Source organism: Bos indicus x Bos taurus, chromosome 19 (assembly GCF_003369695.1).
Source record: "Bos indicus x Bos taurus breed Angus x Brahman F1 hybrid chromosome 19, Bos_hybrid_MaternalHap_v2.0, whole genome shotgun sequence".
Taxonomy (NCBI): domain Eukaryota; kingdom Metazoa; phylum Chordata; class Mammalia; order Artiodactyla; family Bovidae; genus Bos; species Bos indicus x Bos taurus.
This window is the reverse complement of record NC_040094.1, coordinates 38,495,296-38,509,339: the sequence shown is the minus strand read 5'-3', so window position 1 is coordinate 38,509,339 and position 14,044 is coordinate 38,495,296. Positions and strand designations below refer to the sequence as shown.

The 14,044-nt window shown below is 44.4% G+C and overlaps 1 protein-coding gene across 3 annotated transcripts in view; it reads left to right on the top strand.

Moving 5' to 3' along the window:
* B4GALNT2 (beta-1,4-N-acetyl-galactosaminyltransferase 2) overlaps positions 1-14,044 on the top strand; it is a 75,798-nt gene that overhangs the window by 31,726 nt on the left and 30,028 nt on the right. For all 3 annotated transcript variants that reach the window (XM_027518155.1, XM_027518154.1, XM_027518153.1), the window contains exons 2-3: positions 3,507-3,707; positions 5,038-5,175. In XM_027518155.1, coding sequence (XP_027373956.1) covers positions 3,532-3,707; positions 5,038-5,175 — 314 coding nt within the window. In that variant the 5' untranslated portion in view covers positions 3,507-3,531. The remainder of the gene's footprint in view (positions 1-3,506; positions 3,708-5,037; positions 5,176-14,044) is intronic.

The window sequence follows — 14,044 nt, the reverse complement described above, 5'->3', positions numbered from 1 at the left end:
TTTGTGTAGATAAATGCCCAGGAGTGGGATTGCTGGATCGTATGGTAGCGGTATTTTTAGTTTCTTTTTCTTTTTTTCCTTTTGACTGTGCTGGGTCTTTGTTGCAGCGTGTGGGCTTCCTCTAGCTGTGTCGTGCAGGCTCAGTAGTTGTGGTGCCTGGGCTGAGTTGCCCAGCACTATGTGGGATCTTAATTCCCCGACCAGGGATTAAACTGAGTCCCCTGCATTGGCTGATTCATGTTGATGTTTGGCAGAAACCAACAAAATTCTGATCACTTATCAATTATCCTTCAATTAAAAAGTAAATAAAATTTTAAAAAAGAATGGATAATTGTGTTAAATGATTTTAAAATCATCTGTCAATATAATCATATTGAGTGTTCTCCTGCCCTGAATTTCCACGTGGTGAAATTTATCAATAAATTGTATAATTCTTGGAAGGCAGAGATATTGAATAATATCCTACTAACTGAGAAGGAACTTTGAAACCCAAAACAAAACAGGCAACTGCATGAAGAGCAATTCTGAAGTTTGTTGTGGGTGACTTACACATGGGCAGGAGCTGGCAGATGATCCAGAGGCATTCAAAGCGGCAGAAAAGGGTACAGAAGATTTAAAGGACCAAAGCTGAAAATAAAATCTGACTACTAGGGAGAATCGCGTCCTTATCAATGGGAAATGGATGTGTTTCACTCCCTTTGTGTGTGTGGTGGGGGGAGGTTCTCATGACCATTAACCATTCACATCAGCAAAAGGCATTCTTCCAGTTTTCATGTCAGATGAAGGCCAGGGGAAAACTTGATAGGAAACTCCCCTGGCTTAGGCATGTTTCTTGTGAGTAGGCTAAAGCTCAGTCTTGCAGAAAGGGGAGCAGGTAACAGTTTAAGGAGAAAACATAATATGGAATATAAGGAAAGTCATTTACCCAGAGAATTTTTTTCTCCTCATTTTGTTTTGTTTTATTCAATGACACACAGTTTCATTTCCTGCTAGCAGAAGGAAAAGAACCAAACCCTCAAAAAGACCTAACCCACATCCCTCTGTTGTTCCTGATTTGTTTCTTTCTGTTAGGTTGAAAATTGTGTAATGAACTTAATGACACTGTTATTCTTTAAAAAAAAAAAGAAAGAAAGAAAAGAGGTAGAATTATGGGCCTAGGATAAAGTCGGAGTGGTTCAGCCACACTATAGGATTGAGTCATCCTTGCTGTCCTAGAAGAACTTCATTAGTGATGAATCTTTCATTTAGGATACCATTATACTCTATTTGCTAATATTTGTTCAGCATACTTACAGCATTATTCTTCAGTACTTATACTTGCGTCACTGTAAAACTGGTTTTTGTAAATTGGCATGAAATTGTTTACTTATGAAATAGGGATTTCGGATTTTGTTGAGGCCTTTGACAACTTCCCTGTTTGTTTTTTTTTTTTTTTTTTTCACTTTAATGGATCTGTTTAGATCATCTCTTTCATCTAGGTATTCAAGATCTAGGCTTCTTCTTACCTTATTCTATCTTCTCTTCCTTCTCTCCTTTCCTCTATTCTCAGTTCAGGGGGCCAGATTTAGCTGATCTCTGCTTACCAATTCCTGGGAAAGAAATTCTGGCTGAGTGGCCCACCTCAGAGGTGTTCCCCTTTGGTCCAATCAGCCAATGGTCAGGGGAGAATCATGTGATACAACTAGCTCATAGGTGTGACCTCTGTGGGTCAGGCAGGCAAAGAGTCTTAGAGCAGGGAGGTTATTAAGTAGGCAGATATCTCAAAAGTTGTCTCCTCCGTGCTTGGATTTAATAATTATTCCATTTTAGATGTTTTCTAATTTACCACTTTCCATTGGCATTGTTATTAGGTTCTTATTTCTACTTTTCTTAGATTCATTTTGTTATCCATTTTCAAACTTATTTGATTGTTTAATTTATTAATTTTATGTCTTGTGATCAGACATTTGTATTTAAATTCAAAATTTCCACTCAGCATAATTTTAGTGCATTGCATAGTTTTGTATGTAGTATCTTCATTATCTTTATATTTTTGTTCTGATGTTGTCCTTGACTCAAATTGTTGCTTTGGAAAGCTTAAAAAATTTTTTTTTCCATGTTGTGAAAGAGGGGCTTACTATTATTATAGGTTATATTTAAATTGTTTATTTATTTCTATTTGGCTGTGCTGAGTCTTCTTCGCTTCGCGGACTTTTCTCTAGTAGCAGTGAGCAGGGGCTACCGTTCCTTGCAGTGCGTGGGCTTCTCATTGTGGTGGCTTCTCTTGTTGCAGAGCAAAGGCCCTAGGGCACGCGGGCTTCAGTAGTTGTGGCTCTTGGATTCTAGAACGCAGACTCACTAGTTGTGGTGCACAGGCTTAATTGCTCCACAGCATGTGGAATCTTCCCTGACCAGGGATCCAACCCATGTCTCCTACATTAGCAGACAGATTCTTTACCGCTGAGCCACCAGGGAAGCCCCTATCAGTTACATTTTGATTGCACTTGTCAGTGTGTGGAGTGTATAATCTGAATGATTTCTACTTTATTATGGTTTTCTTTGTGTTCAAACAAGTGGCCAACTTTTGTAAATGTCCTAAAAGCTCTTTAACAGAATACGAGATCTAAAATTTAGCTGCAGACTTCCCTGGTGGTACAGTGGATAGGAATCTGCCTGCCAGTGCAGGGAATGTGGTTTCAACCCCTGGTCTGGGAAGATTCCACATGCCACAGAGCGACTAAGCCCGTGCACCACAACTGTTGAGTCTGTGCTGTTTAGAGTCTAGGACCCGCAACTACTGAGCCTTGGCTCTAGAGCCCATGCCCTGAAACAAGACAAGCCACCACAATGAGAAACTCACACACTGCAGTGAAGACTCGCCGAAAACTAGAGAAAGCCTTCCCGCAGCAATGAAGACCTAGTGCAACCCAAAATAAACAAAATACATAGATTAAAAAAAAAATTAGTTGCTTTCTTGCTTTATATATTTCTGAGACTTGATTTGTTAGGGAATGAGATGTTAGTGTGTTAGACATGAGAATGTTAGAATCCATGACCACCTTTGGATTTGTAATCTTTCTCCTCCCATATTCTGCCATTCTTTGCTTAAATAATGCTAATATCTAGTGGCTACAGTTCATGACCATTACATGATCTACATCTGTTTTGTAGATCATGTATGTGATCACAGTAAGTGATCCTTTTGGCCCCATTTAATTTTTTTTTTTTTTTTGCCTCAAATTCGACTATGTTGACATTAATACTGCAAGCCTTACTCTTCCAGTCTCCCTCCTTGGGCTTTAGGACATTCTTTTATTTGTGATCTTTCTGAGTGTCTGTTGCAACTTAATTCTTTTCTCTTTTGCTTATCAGAAATCAGTCTTGGTAAGTAGTAGAAGATATAGGTTTAATTGACCTTTTCCCTCTAATTACTGTTCCCATCTATATTATACAATCAGGTCCTTTTATGTTTCATGTAATCAAGGAAAAAAGATTTACACAGCATTTGCTCTTTTGTGTCCTAACAGCTCTAGATATCTGTGGATCCTCAAGATGTCCGTCTTATTCTTGGCCCTGGGCATTGTGTTATTTATGTTCAGAAGTGTGTACCTGTATTCAGAATTCAGCAGCTACAAAGCACCACTCCTTCAGCCTAGTCCGGCTGCCGGAATGTTGAAGCTTCTCCCTGAGGAACATATCAAGACCCTCTTTACCCACGATGGAATCTGGTGAGACAGCCAGTTATTCCCCCTTGGTCTGACCTCTCCCTCCCTCCTCCTGTGGCTGAGTGTCCTATTGTGCCCACCTTACAGCCAGTTCCCTACCTTCCTGCACCTGTGCTGATTGTGAGTGTGATTCCAAACTACAGGACCAGAAAAGATCTTGGTCTGCAGGGCACAGACTCTGTTCCCTACAACACCCAGCAAAGTCCCTTGTGATTTTGGAGGGCCTGTTTAACCCAAACTACAGGAAAGACATGGCCTTTCTGTCCCTTTGGCCTCCTCTTCAGGTGGGTGGGACTGAGATGCCACTGTGACTCTCAAGTTTAAAGAAGTTTGGAGAGGGCTTCCCTGGTGGCTTAGTGGTAAAGAATCCGCTTGCCAATGCAGGAGACAAGGGTTTGATCTCTGGTTCTAGGAAGATCCCACATACCGCTGAGCAACTAAGCCTGTGCCACAATTACTGAGCCAGTGCTGTAGAGCCTGTGAGCCACAACTAATGAGCCCATGTGCCTAGAGCCTGTGCTCTGCAACAAGAGAAGCCACCGCAATGAGAAGCCCCTGCACCGCAACTAGAGAGTACCTCCCGCTCGCCACAACTAGAGAAAGCCCGCACAGCAATGAAGACCCAGCAACAACCAAAAATAAATAAATGAAAATTATTTAAAAAAAAAAAACATAAAGAAGTTTAAGGAATTCCCTGGCAGCCCAGTGGTTAGGACTTGGAGCTTTCACTGCTGAGTCTGGGTTCAATCCCTGATCAGGGAACAATCATGTGGCTTGTGGGATCTTAAGTAGAAGTTTGGTGCAGGAAATGATTTAAGACAGGGGTGTTTTTTTTTTATTACAAAATTTATTTTTTATTATTTAAAACAATTTATTGGAGTATAATGACCTACAATGATGTGTTGGTTTCAGGTGTACAGCAAAGTGATTCAGTTATACATGTACATATATTCATTCTTTTTCAGATTCTTTACCCATGTGGGTTATTACAGAATACTGTGTAGATTTCCCTATGCTATACAGTAGGTCTTTGTTGGTTATCTGTTTTATATACAGTAGTGTGTGTATGTTAATCCCAAGTTCCTATCCATCCTCCTGCCACATGTCTGCTTTGGTCACTATAAGTTGGTTTTGAGAGGGGGCCTTCTTATCCCTTCCCCTCGCTGTGTCTTTGGGAATGGCTACTGCTGGGATTCTAGAGTCTCAACCCAACCTGGATGGTGGTTGTGAGATAGGAGAGTCTCGGGGGAACGGCACGGTGGGTTAGACTTCAAGTGCCTGCCCCACCCCCCAGCCCACCCAGTCTGTGATCTTAGTCCTCATCTTGTTTTAGGCTCTTCCCGAAAAACCAGTGCAAATGTGAAGCCTGGATACATCGGCAAAGATATAACTTTGAAAATGCCTATGACCAGACTGACCTCCCTGCGGTGAAAATGAGGAGACAAGCTGAATTTGAACACTTTCAGAGGAGGTAATGCAGACCCTGGGGGTTCTTGGGCCCTGAGGTGGTGTGGAAGCTCTCCCTGCTCTCTCCTGAGGGTGTAGGGCCACGGAGAGAAGAAAGGCATTCCCACTCTTGCAGGGTCCCTGGAAAGAACTCCTAAGAATAAGCCAAGTAAAGAGAACTGGGGAAATAGTCCTTCAGTGAAGATTTATAAAACTTGGAAATTCCCTGGCAGTCTAGTGGTTAGTACTCGGCACTTTCATTGCTGGGGCCTGGGTTTGATCCTTGGTTGGGGAATGAAGAGGCTACAAGCTACGTTGTGAGGCCAATAACAAGCACACAAACCAAAAAAACCCCAAGACACTTGACATGTCTCAAACATTTCATAATAAAGAAAGAGTGAAGGAAGGAAAAGACTGAAACATCAGTGCAATGTTGCTGGCACAACCTCCATGCACGTGGGCCACCAGAGCCTTTAGTCTCACCACGTTGCACGATCTGATTCATTTATATGTTGAGAATGTACTGTCCCTCTGCTGTGTGCGAAGCCCACAGTTAAACTTTTGGGATGTGTTGACCAGGATTGTTGGTTGAAAACAGGAGAAATGGATTCTGGCTGGCTTATGTTAAGAGGGAATCTGTAGGAAAGATGTTGGTACTTTCCCATATCCATAGGTGGTAGGATGACCAGGTTGGGAAATCAAGACCCAGGGGAGCACAGAATGGCTGGGCAGGGTTTCTCTTTTTCCCCTAGGAATCATTTATGAGTTACAGTGGAAAGCGTACTGTAATAAGTAATACCATTTAAGGACTTGAATTCTGGAACAGGCTGGATGGCAAGTTGCTTAACGTCACAGACTTCCGTATCTTCATATGAAAAACTAACAGTTTATTACAGTAATAACAGAGTTTGTTACTGTAATAGGTTATTTGTAAGAAAACATGCGAAGAGCTAGCAACTCATACAGGGCCTGACGTACAGAAGCACTGCAAAAATGTTACCTACTGTTTTGCTTGGTTTATTATTAACATATCATTCTTATAGTTCTTCATGGGCAGTACAGGATACAGTAAGAGGGACTTCCTTGATGATCCAGTGATTAAAACTCCACGCTTCCACTTTAGGGGGCATATGTGTGACCCCTGGTTTGGGAACTAAGACCACATCCTACATGCCATGCAGTTTATCCAAAAAGAAACAAAACACATAAATAACCTAAATAGTAGATTGTTACCAGTGCTATGGGAGGTAAATTAAAATATCATGGTCGATGGCATAAAGTTTAATGGGACAACAAAAGAAGGTTACTTATTGTCTATCACGATCCCCCATGAAAGAGCAGTCCAGAAGGAAGAATTAACAATGTCCAAAGCCAGAGTAGGTTACGTGACAGAAAAACAGGCCTTTCCTGATGGCTGCATGACAGGAAAGCAGGCCAGGACCGTTGTGGCCTAGCGTGTCAAGGGGAGGCTTGAGGCATGAGCCCAGAGAGGCCATTGGTGACAGCCATGGTAAGCCAGCAGGTGCATTTTGCTTTCTGGGTAATGCAAAGCATTGAACAGTTTTTCTTGATTTGTTTGTAATTTATTTTGGCTGCACTGGATCTTCTTGCTGCGTGTAGGCATATTCTCTGTCTTCGGTGAGCAGGTGCTATTAGTTGCTCTGACTTCTCCTTGCGGTGCCTTCTCGTTGCGGAGCGCGGGCTCCAGAGCACACGGGCTTCAGTAGTTGCAACTCGCAGGCTCAGTAGTTGTGTACAGGGTTAGTTGCACTGCTACGTGTGGAATCTTCCCGGACCAGAGATCCAACCCGTGTCCCCTGCATTGGCAGGTGGATTCCTAACCACTGTACCACCAGGGAAATCCTTGAACAGTTTTTAAAATTGGCAACTTATTCTATGAGACAGGTGCCTGCTAAGTTGCTTCAGTCGTGTCCGACTCTTGCGACCCCGTGGACTGTAGCCTGCTAGGCTCCACTGTCCATGGGATTCTCCAGGCAAGAATACTGGAGTGGGTTGCCATGCCCTCCTCCAGGGGATCTTCCGGACCCAGGGATTGAACCTGTGTCTCTTACATCTCCTGTGTTGGTAGGTTCTTTACCACCAGCAGCCCATTCTATGCGATACTTTCATATGTAAAATACCACTGTGGCTTTTCTGTGGAGGATAAGCTGGAGGGAAGGTAAAGGGAAGGCAGGGACATCAGTTGAGGTGCTGGGAAGAAGCTAAGCATTTTCTACTGCTGTGACAATTGTATGTGCCGCTTTGATGACCAGTCCTCAGGCTTTACTGCTTAGTTAACTGAGCCTAAGTCTTGAATTAAGGAAGGGAAAAGGGGACTCTTGCCCTTGCAGGTTTGATTTCGAGAATGAGCCGCTACCCCAGACTCCATACAAACGGAAGACTCCCCGGAAGACGGAAGAGCAGCAGAAGGGAGTGTTGGCGGTCAGGAAGCCAGTGCAGTGTGCAGGGGATCCTGCTGGGGTTTGAGCCCTGAGCCCCCACGGCTGTGCGGGGAGCGTGGGGCTCAGTGGTTAACATGCTGCCAAGGACCGGCTGCGTCCTCCGTGTCTCAGATCGGCGACCTTGGGCAAGCAGTTTAACTTCCTCTGTGGGGGCCATAGGTACGGGGTGGAATGGTGATAGCACCTCAGGTTGACATTTAGCGCCGAAGAATTGATGCTTTTGAACTGTGCTGTTGGAGAAGACTCTTGAGAGTCCCTTGGACTGCAAGGAGATCCAACCAGTCCATTCTGAAGGAGATCAGCCCTGGGTGTTCTTTGGAAGGAATGATGCTAAAGCTGAAACTCCAGTACTTTGGCCACCTCATGCGAAGAGCTGACTCTTTGGAAAAGACTCTGATGCTGGGAGGGATTGGGGGCAGGAGGAGAAGGGGACAAGAGGATGAGATGGCTGGATGGCATCACTGACTCGATGGACCTGAGTCTGAGTGAACTCCGGGAGTTGGTGATGGACAGGGAGGCCTGGCATGCTGGGATTCATGGGGTCGCAAAGAGTCCGACACGACTGAGCGACTGAACTGAACTGACTGAAGGTGATCCATGAAAAGCCTGAACAACCTCAGTGAAATTATAAAGGAGATATATATAAAAAGGAGATAAGAAAGGAGATAAGAAAAAGATGTAAATAAACCTATGACATGGTAAGCTGTGGCACATGCAGAATGTGTACCCTGGCCCTGGGCCCCCGTAATACCCTCTGCCTGCCTCCTGCCGGGAAAGCCTGCTATTTGCCTCCTGGTCTCTGTCACTGTCTGTGAGGTCCCTGTGCTCAGGGACTGTTAGCTCCTGGCACAGAGCAGGGCTATCAGGCATCTGTTCGCGGATGGTGGGAGGGGAAACACGTAAGACGGCTCCATCTCTGGGACGGCACAGGGCTGCAGAGAGAGAGAGAAGTCACAGAGCCCTCAGGAGAGGGCCCCAGGTGTGCACAGGGCATAGTTGGGGAAGGGAGAGCAGGAAGGGAGCTTTGAAGAGATTGGAGCCGGTAAACACGGGAACAGGAAGGGATAAGAGGAGGTACTAGTTGGGAGTGTGGGCTCGTCTGGAGGAATCTGGGCAGAAGGAGTCACAGAAGGGACAGATTTCAAACAGGAATGGCCAAGGACTGGCTATGTTTTCACCTTCCCCTCCTTCACCTGTTTGAAATGCCCAGCTCTCTTGGGATTATACCTGGCAATCCAGGTATGAACAAAAATGGCCCGATAATGATAACTGACATGAACTGGGTCTAAGGCCAGTAAGGAAGTAGCTGGATGGGGAGACTCAGTGCAGGGCAATGCACTGAGTCAGGCACAAAGGTCAGTCTGGTCTAAATAACATCTCTCACTGAGCTTATAGGATTATAGAGGAGGATAGAGTGTGTTCTCCCCTGGGGTCAAGTGGCTACTCTCTGAGTTATAGCCTCCCTGCACCACCATTATTGGGGTGCATGGAACCCAGCATTGAGTGCACATGGGCAGTCTGTGGCCTGGGGAGTGTTTTCAGCAAATTGCATGGAACTCAAGAGTTCCATCCCCAGCTCAATGATAATAGTAGTCAGAGGGAGGGATGTGGTAGGGTTTAGGAGGGAGGTCTGAGAATTAAAAAAAGAACATTCAGGAAGAAGGTGACATTCAAGCTGGCCTGCCCTCTTCTACTGAACCGATAACCTTGTGTTCTAGTTATTGGAGTTTGGCTCTGGGTTCTCACCCTTCCCAGAAAGGGACTTTACTGATATCTTTGTCCTGGGTTTAGCACAAGGCTGGGCAAGTCAAGGAAGGAATGAATAAGAGGCAAGGGGTGATGTGTGACTCTAGACTGAGCTCTGGATGTGGCTCATTCCTTGAGGGAGGAGGAAGCATCAGGCATTAAATAAGAAAGGGGAAAGAGCTCCCCTCATTTATTTAGTCAAAAAAGCAAGATGCAGAGGGTTTGTACAGTGTGTTACATTTGTGTTTAAACGAGGACGGGGTGTTTCTGTGATTGTGTGTGTGCGGAGACATGTTTATATATGTTGAAGGGAGGAGGATGAACAGTGATGGTGTTTAACAGTGGGCTTTTGATAGTAGCTTGTAGCATTTGCTTATTTCTGTGGTTCAGTAGTCACACTGTGGCTGATTTCAAGCCATGGACAAGACATCACTGGATTCCAGTTATAAAATATCTCCACCATTCAGATACAATAGAGGAAAATAACCTCCAGAGTAGAGATAATAGGAAGATGTAGTAAAATAATTAGGAAGTGGTGAGTTTTGACTGCTTTTCAGCTGTGTCCCATAATTTAATTTTTGTTAATGACTGCGTTTAAAAGCTGGCTTGCAAAATTCCTGAAAATTCAACAGTTGACTGCACTGTGTGGGTGCCGGCTGGCTCTCCCACACCACTGTTACACATGAATATCCATGGCTCGCTGTCCCTTTGTGGTGGGCAAGTGATTTTGCCTCCCAAGCCCTTTTCACATACAGTTTCCAAGCTTCCTGACGGACAGTGGGCTGGGCCACGTCACTGAGGCACCCGCATTCAGTGGCCGGTGTGCTGGCTACCAATTTAGGGGTATCCAAGAGGCCCAACTTGGACACGACTGAGCAACTTCACTTTCGCTTTTCACTTTCATGCATTGGAGAAGGAAATGGCAGCCCACTCCAGTGTTCTTGCCTGGAGAACCCCAGGGATGGGGGAGCCTGATGGGCTGCCGTCTATGGGGTCGCACAGAGTCGGACACGACTGAAGCGACTTAGCAGCAGTAGCAGCAGCGGCAGCAAGAGTCTCAACTCTGGGAAAAGTTTTCTGCCATTCAGTCCCCTCAGAAAGAAAGATCCTGCTTGAGGCCAACGGTGTCCTCCTCACCCAAGTCCTTCAAGGGCTCGTTTCCGCCTCCAGTCTGAGGGATTCCCCACCCCCACCTCCTCCCCCCCCCCCAACCTCAGTTGTAATCACACTCTGGATAAACTACTCTCAGATGCACAAACTCCATTTGCTGTCTCACTGTTCCTTTCCACACTGCTGACAGTCCAGTGGCTTCTTGCTGGAATGAGGCAGGTCTGGAACTTGTGGGATGGATAGGACTCAGCCCTGGGTTTTTAATGTATCAATACAGGCGTAAGCCAAGCTATCAGAATTTGGGTACTGCATTCCAGTAGATATCAGCTGAGTGGGACCAGCCAACTCTCAGGCCGGGAGCCTGGACAAAGACACTCTAAGGGCCTACCCAGATCCTCCTAGCCCTGTTCGTAGCAAAACACACCAATTAACAAACATTGCTTCCACATTCTCTGTTTCACACACTCTCTTCCTCTGAGTTTCATTTGTCTCTCTCAGCTCAGCAAGTACAAACTTATCTGGCCAAGATCAGGTTCCCCAAAGACTTTCTGTCCCAGCACACCGAGGGGAATAGGGGACTCTACAGCTCTTTGGTAACAGCAAGTAGAGATTTTTCTGGGGGTGTTGTGGGGGAGCTGGGTAATAGAAAAGATGTTATTCCATATAATTTTTATATCATTAGATAAGCACACATAATCACATACTTATGTGTGTGCATACCTATATAAATGTATACTACTGGCGTTTTATGTATATATATATTTTTTTATTTTTAGTTGCACTGGATCTTTGTTGCTTTGTGCGGGCTTTCTCTAGTTGCAGTTCAGTTCATTTCAGTTCAGTTGCTCAGTCCTGTCTGACTCTGCAACCACATGGACTGCAGCATGCCAGGCCTCCCTGTCCATCACCAGCTCCCAGAGCTTACTCAAACTCATGTCCATTGAGTCACTGATGCCATCCAACTATCTTATCCTCTGTCATCCCCTTCTCCTCCTGCCTTCAATCTTTCCCAGCATTAAGGTCTTTTCCAATGAGTCAGTTCTTCGCATCAGGTGGCCAAAGTATTGGAGTTTCAGCTTCAGCATCAGTCCTTCCAATGAATATTCAGGACTGATTTCCTTTAGGATGGATTGGTTAGATCTAGCAGTTCAAGGGACTCTCAAGAGTCTTCTCCAACACCACAGTTCAAAAGCATCAATCTTCGGTGCTCAGCTTTCTTCATGGTCCAACTCTTAACATGCATACATGACTACTGGAAAAACCATAGCTTTGACTATATGGACCTTTGTCAGCAAAGTAATGTCTCTGCTTTTTAATATGCTGTCTAGGTTGGTCATAACTTTTCTTCCAAGGAGCAAGCATCTTTTAATTTCATGGCTGCAGTCACTATCTGCAGTGATTTTGGAGCCCAAGAAAAGAAAGTCTGTCATTGTTTCCATTGTTTCCCCATCTATTTGCCATGAAATGATGGGACCACATGCCACGATCTTCATTTCTTGCATGTAGAGTTGTAAGCCAACTTTTTCACTCTCCTCTTTCACTTTCATCAAGAGGCTCTTTAGTTCTTCACTTTCTGCCATAAGGGTGGTGTCATCTGCATATCTGAGGTTATTGATATTTCTCCCAGAAATCTTGATTCCAGCTTGTGCTTCCAGACCAGTGTTTCTCATGATGTACTCTGCATATAAATTGAATAATCAGGGTGACAATATACATCCTTGACATATTCCTTTCCCAATTTGGAACCAGTCCATTCCATGTCCGGTTCTAGCTATTGCTGCTTGACCTGCATACAGATTTCTCAGGAGGCAAGTAAGGTGGTCTAATATTCCCATCTCCTGAAGAATTTTCCAGTTTGTTGTGATCCACACAGTCAAAGGCTTTGGCATAGTTAATAAAGCAGAAGTAGATGTTTTTCTGGAACTCCCTTGCTTTTTCTGTGATCCAGCGGATGTTGACAATTTGATCTCTGGTTCCTCTGCCTTTTCTAAATCCAGCTTGAACATCTGGAAGTTTTTTGTTTACGTACTGTTGAAGCCTGGCTTGGAGAAGTTTGAGCATTACTCTGCCAACGTGTGAGATGAGTGCAATTGTGCTGTAGTTTGAACTTGCTTTGGCATTGCCTTTGGATTGGAATGAAAACTGACCTTTTCCAGTCCTGTGGCCACTGCTGAGTTTTCCAGATTTGCTAGTAGCAGTGAGTGGGGGCTACTCTTGGTTGCGGTGGGCAGGCTTCTCACTGCAGTGGCTTCTCTTGTTGCAGAGCACAGGCTCTAGGTGCCCGGACTTCATCAGTTACAGCTCTAGGGCCTAGTTGTATATTTTTAATGTAATTAGTACCATAGGAACAAATCACTCTGAAATTTGCTTTTTCCTTCAATGAGTTTTTTTCCATTTGAAACAGGTAGTTTATTTAAATGATAAGATTTTTTGACTTCCCTGATGATCCAGTGGTTAAAAATCTGTCTGCCAGTGCAGGGGGCGTGCATTCGATCCCTGGTCTAGGTAGCTTCCACATGCCACAGGGCAACTAAGCCCAGGCGCCATAATGCAGCAAAGACCCAGCACAGCCATAAATAAATAAAAACAAACAACAAGAGGTTTGACTTGGTGGAAAACTATCCAAGATTCATTTCTTTTCTAGTAATTCATCCTTCCTTAAATACAGATTGCTCTACCTGTAACAGCTATGTATAAAAGAATTATAAAATTATCCTTGGTTTTACGATGATAAATGAAAAACATTAAAATTCTCCAATAGAGGGACTTCCCTGCTGGTCCAGCAGTTAAGAATCCACCTTGCAATGCAGGGGACATGAGTTTAATCCCTGGTGAGGGACTAAGATCCTACATGCTGCAGAGAAGCTAAGCTTGCTTGCCATAACTGCTGAGCCTGTGCACCGCAACTAGAGAGTCCATGTCCATGCGCCCCAACAAAGATCCTGCATGATAAACTAAGACCTGATGCAGCCAAATCAATGAAATTAAAAAATAAAATTCTCCAATAGATCAAAGTATGCAACGACTTTTATCTTGTTGTGTTAAACATTGAAAGCAAAATAACTTACTGAATATAAAGACAAGAGCTGAGTGAGCCTGCTGCTAATGGAGAAAGGGATATTTTCACATAACCAGTATTCCCCCATCCCACCTCCATTTGATGTTGATCAAAACATACTATTGGCTATTTAGTTTTAAAAAAATTGAACACATGGGAATTCCTTGGGTGGTCCAGTGGTTAGGGCTTCATATTTCCACTAAAGTGGCCTAGGTGCCATCTCTGGTAGGGGAACTAAGATCCCACAATCCCCTCATTTCAACAATAAACAAACAAGCAAACAAATAAATAAATAAGCATGTGCACACACACCAGGAATGGGGAAGGGGAAAATGAAAGAATAAAGAAAACAATACTGTAGTGATCAGGAGGTGGTAGAACCAAATTGGAGTTTTTCTGATTTCTGCGATGGCTCCTTGATCTGGAGGAACAAAGCAGCAGGTTTCCTTTCTAGTGGACAGCCCCTGTCTGCTACTGGGACGCTTCAGTGGCATCTCCAGCCTCTATGTCCAGCTGTG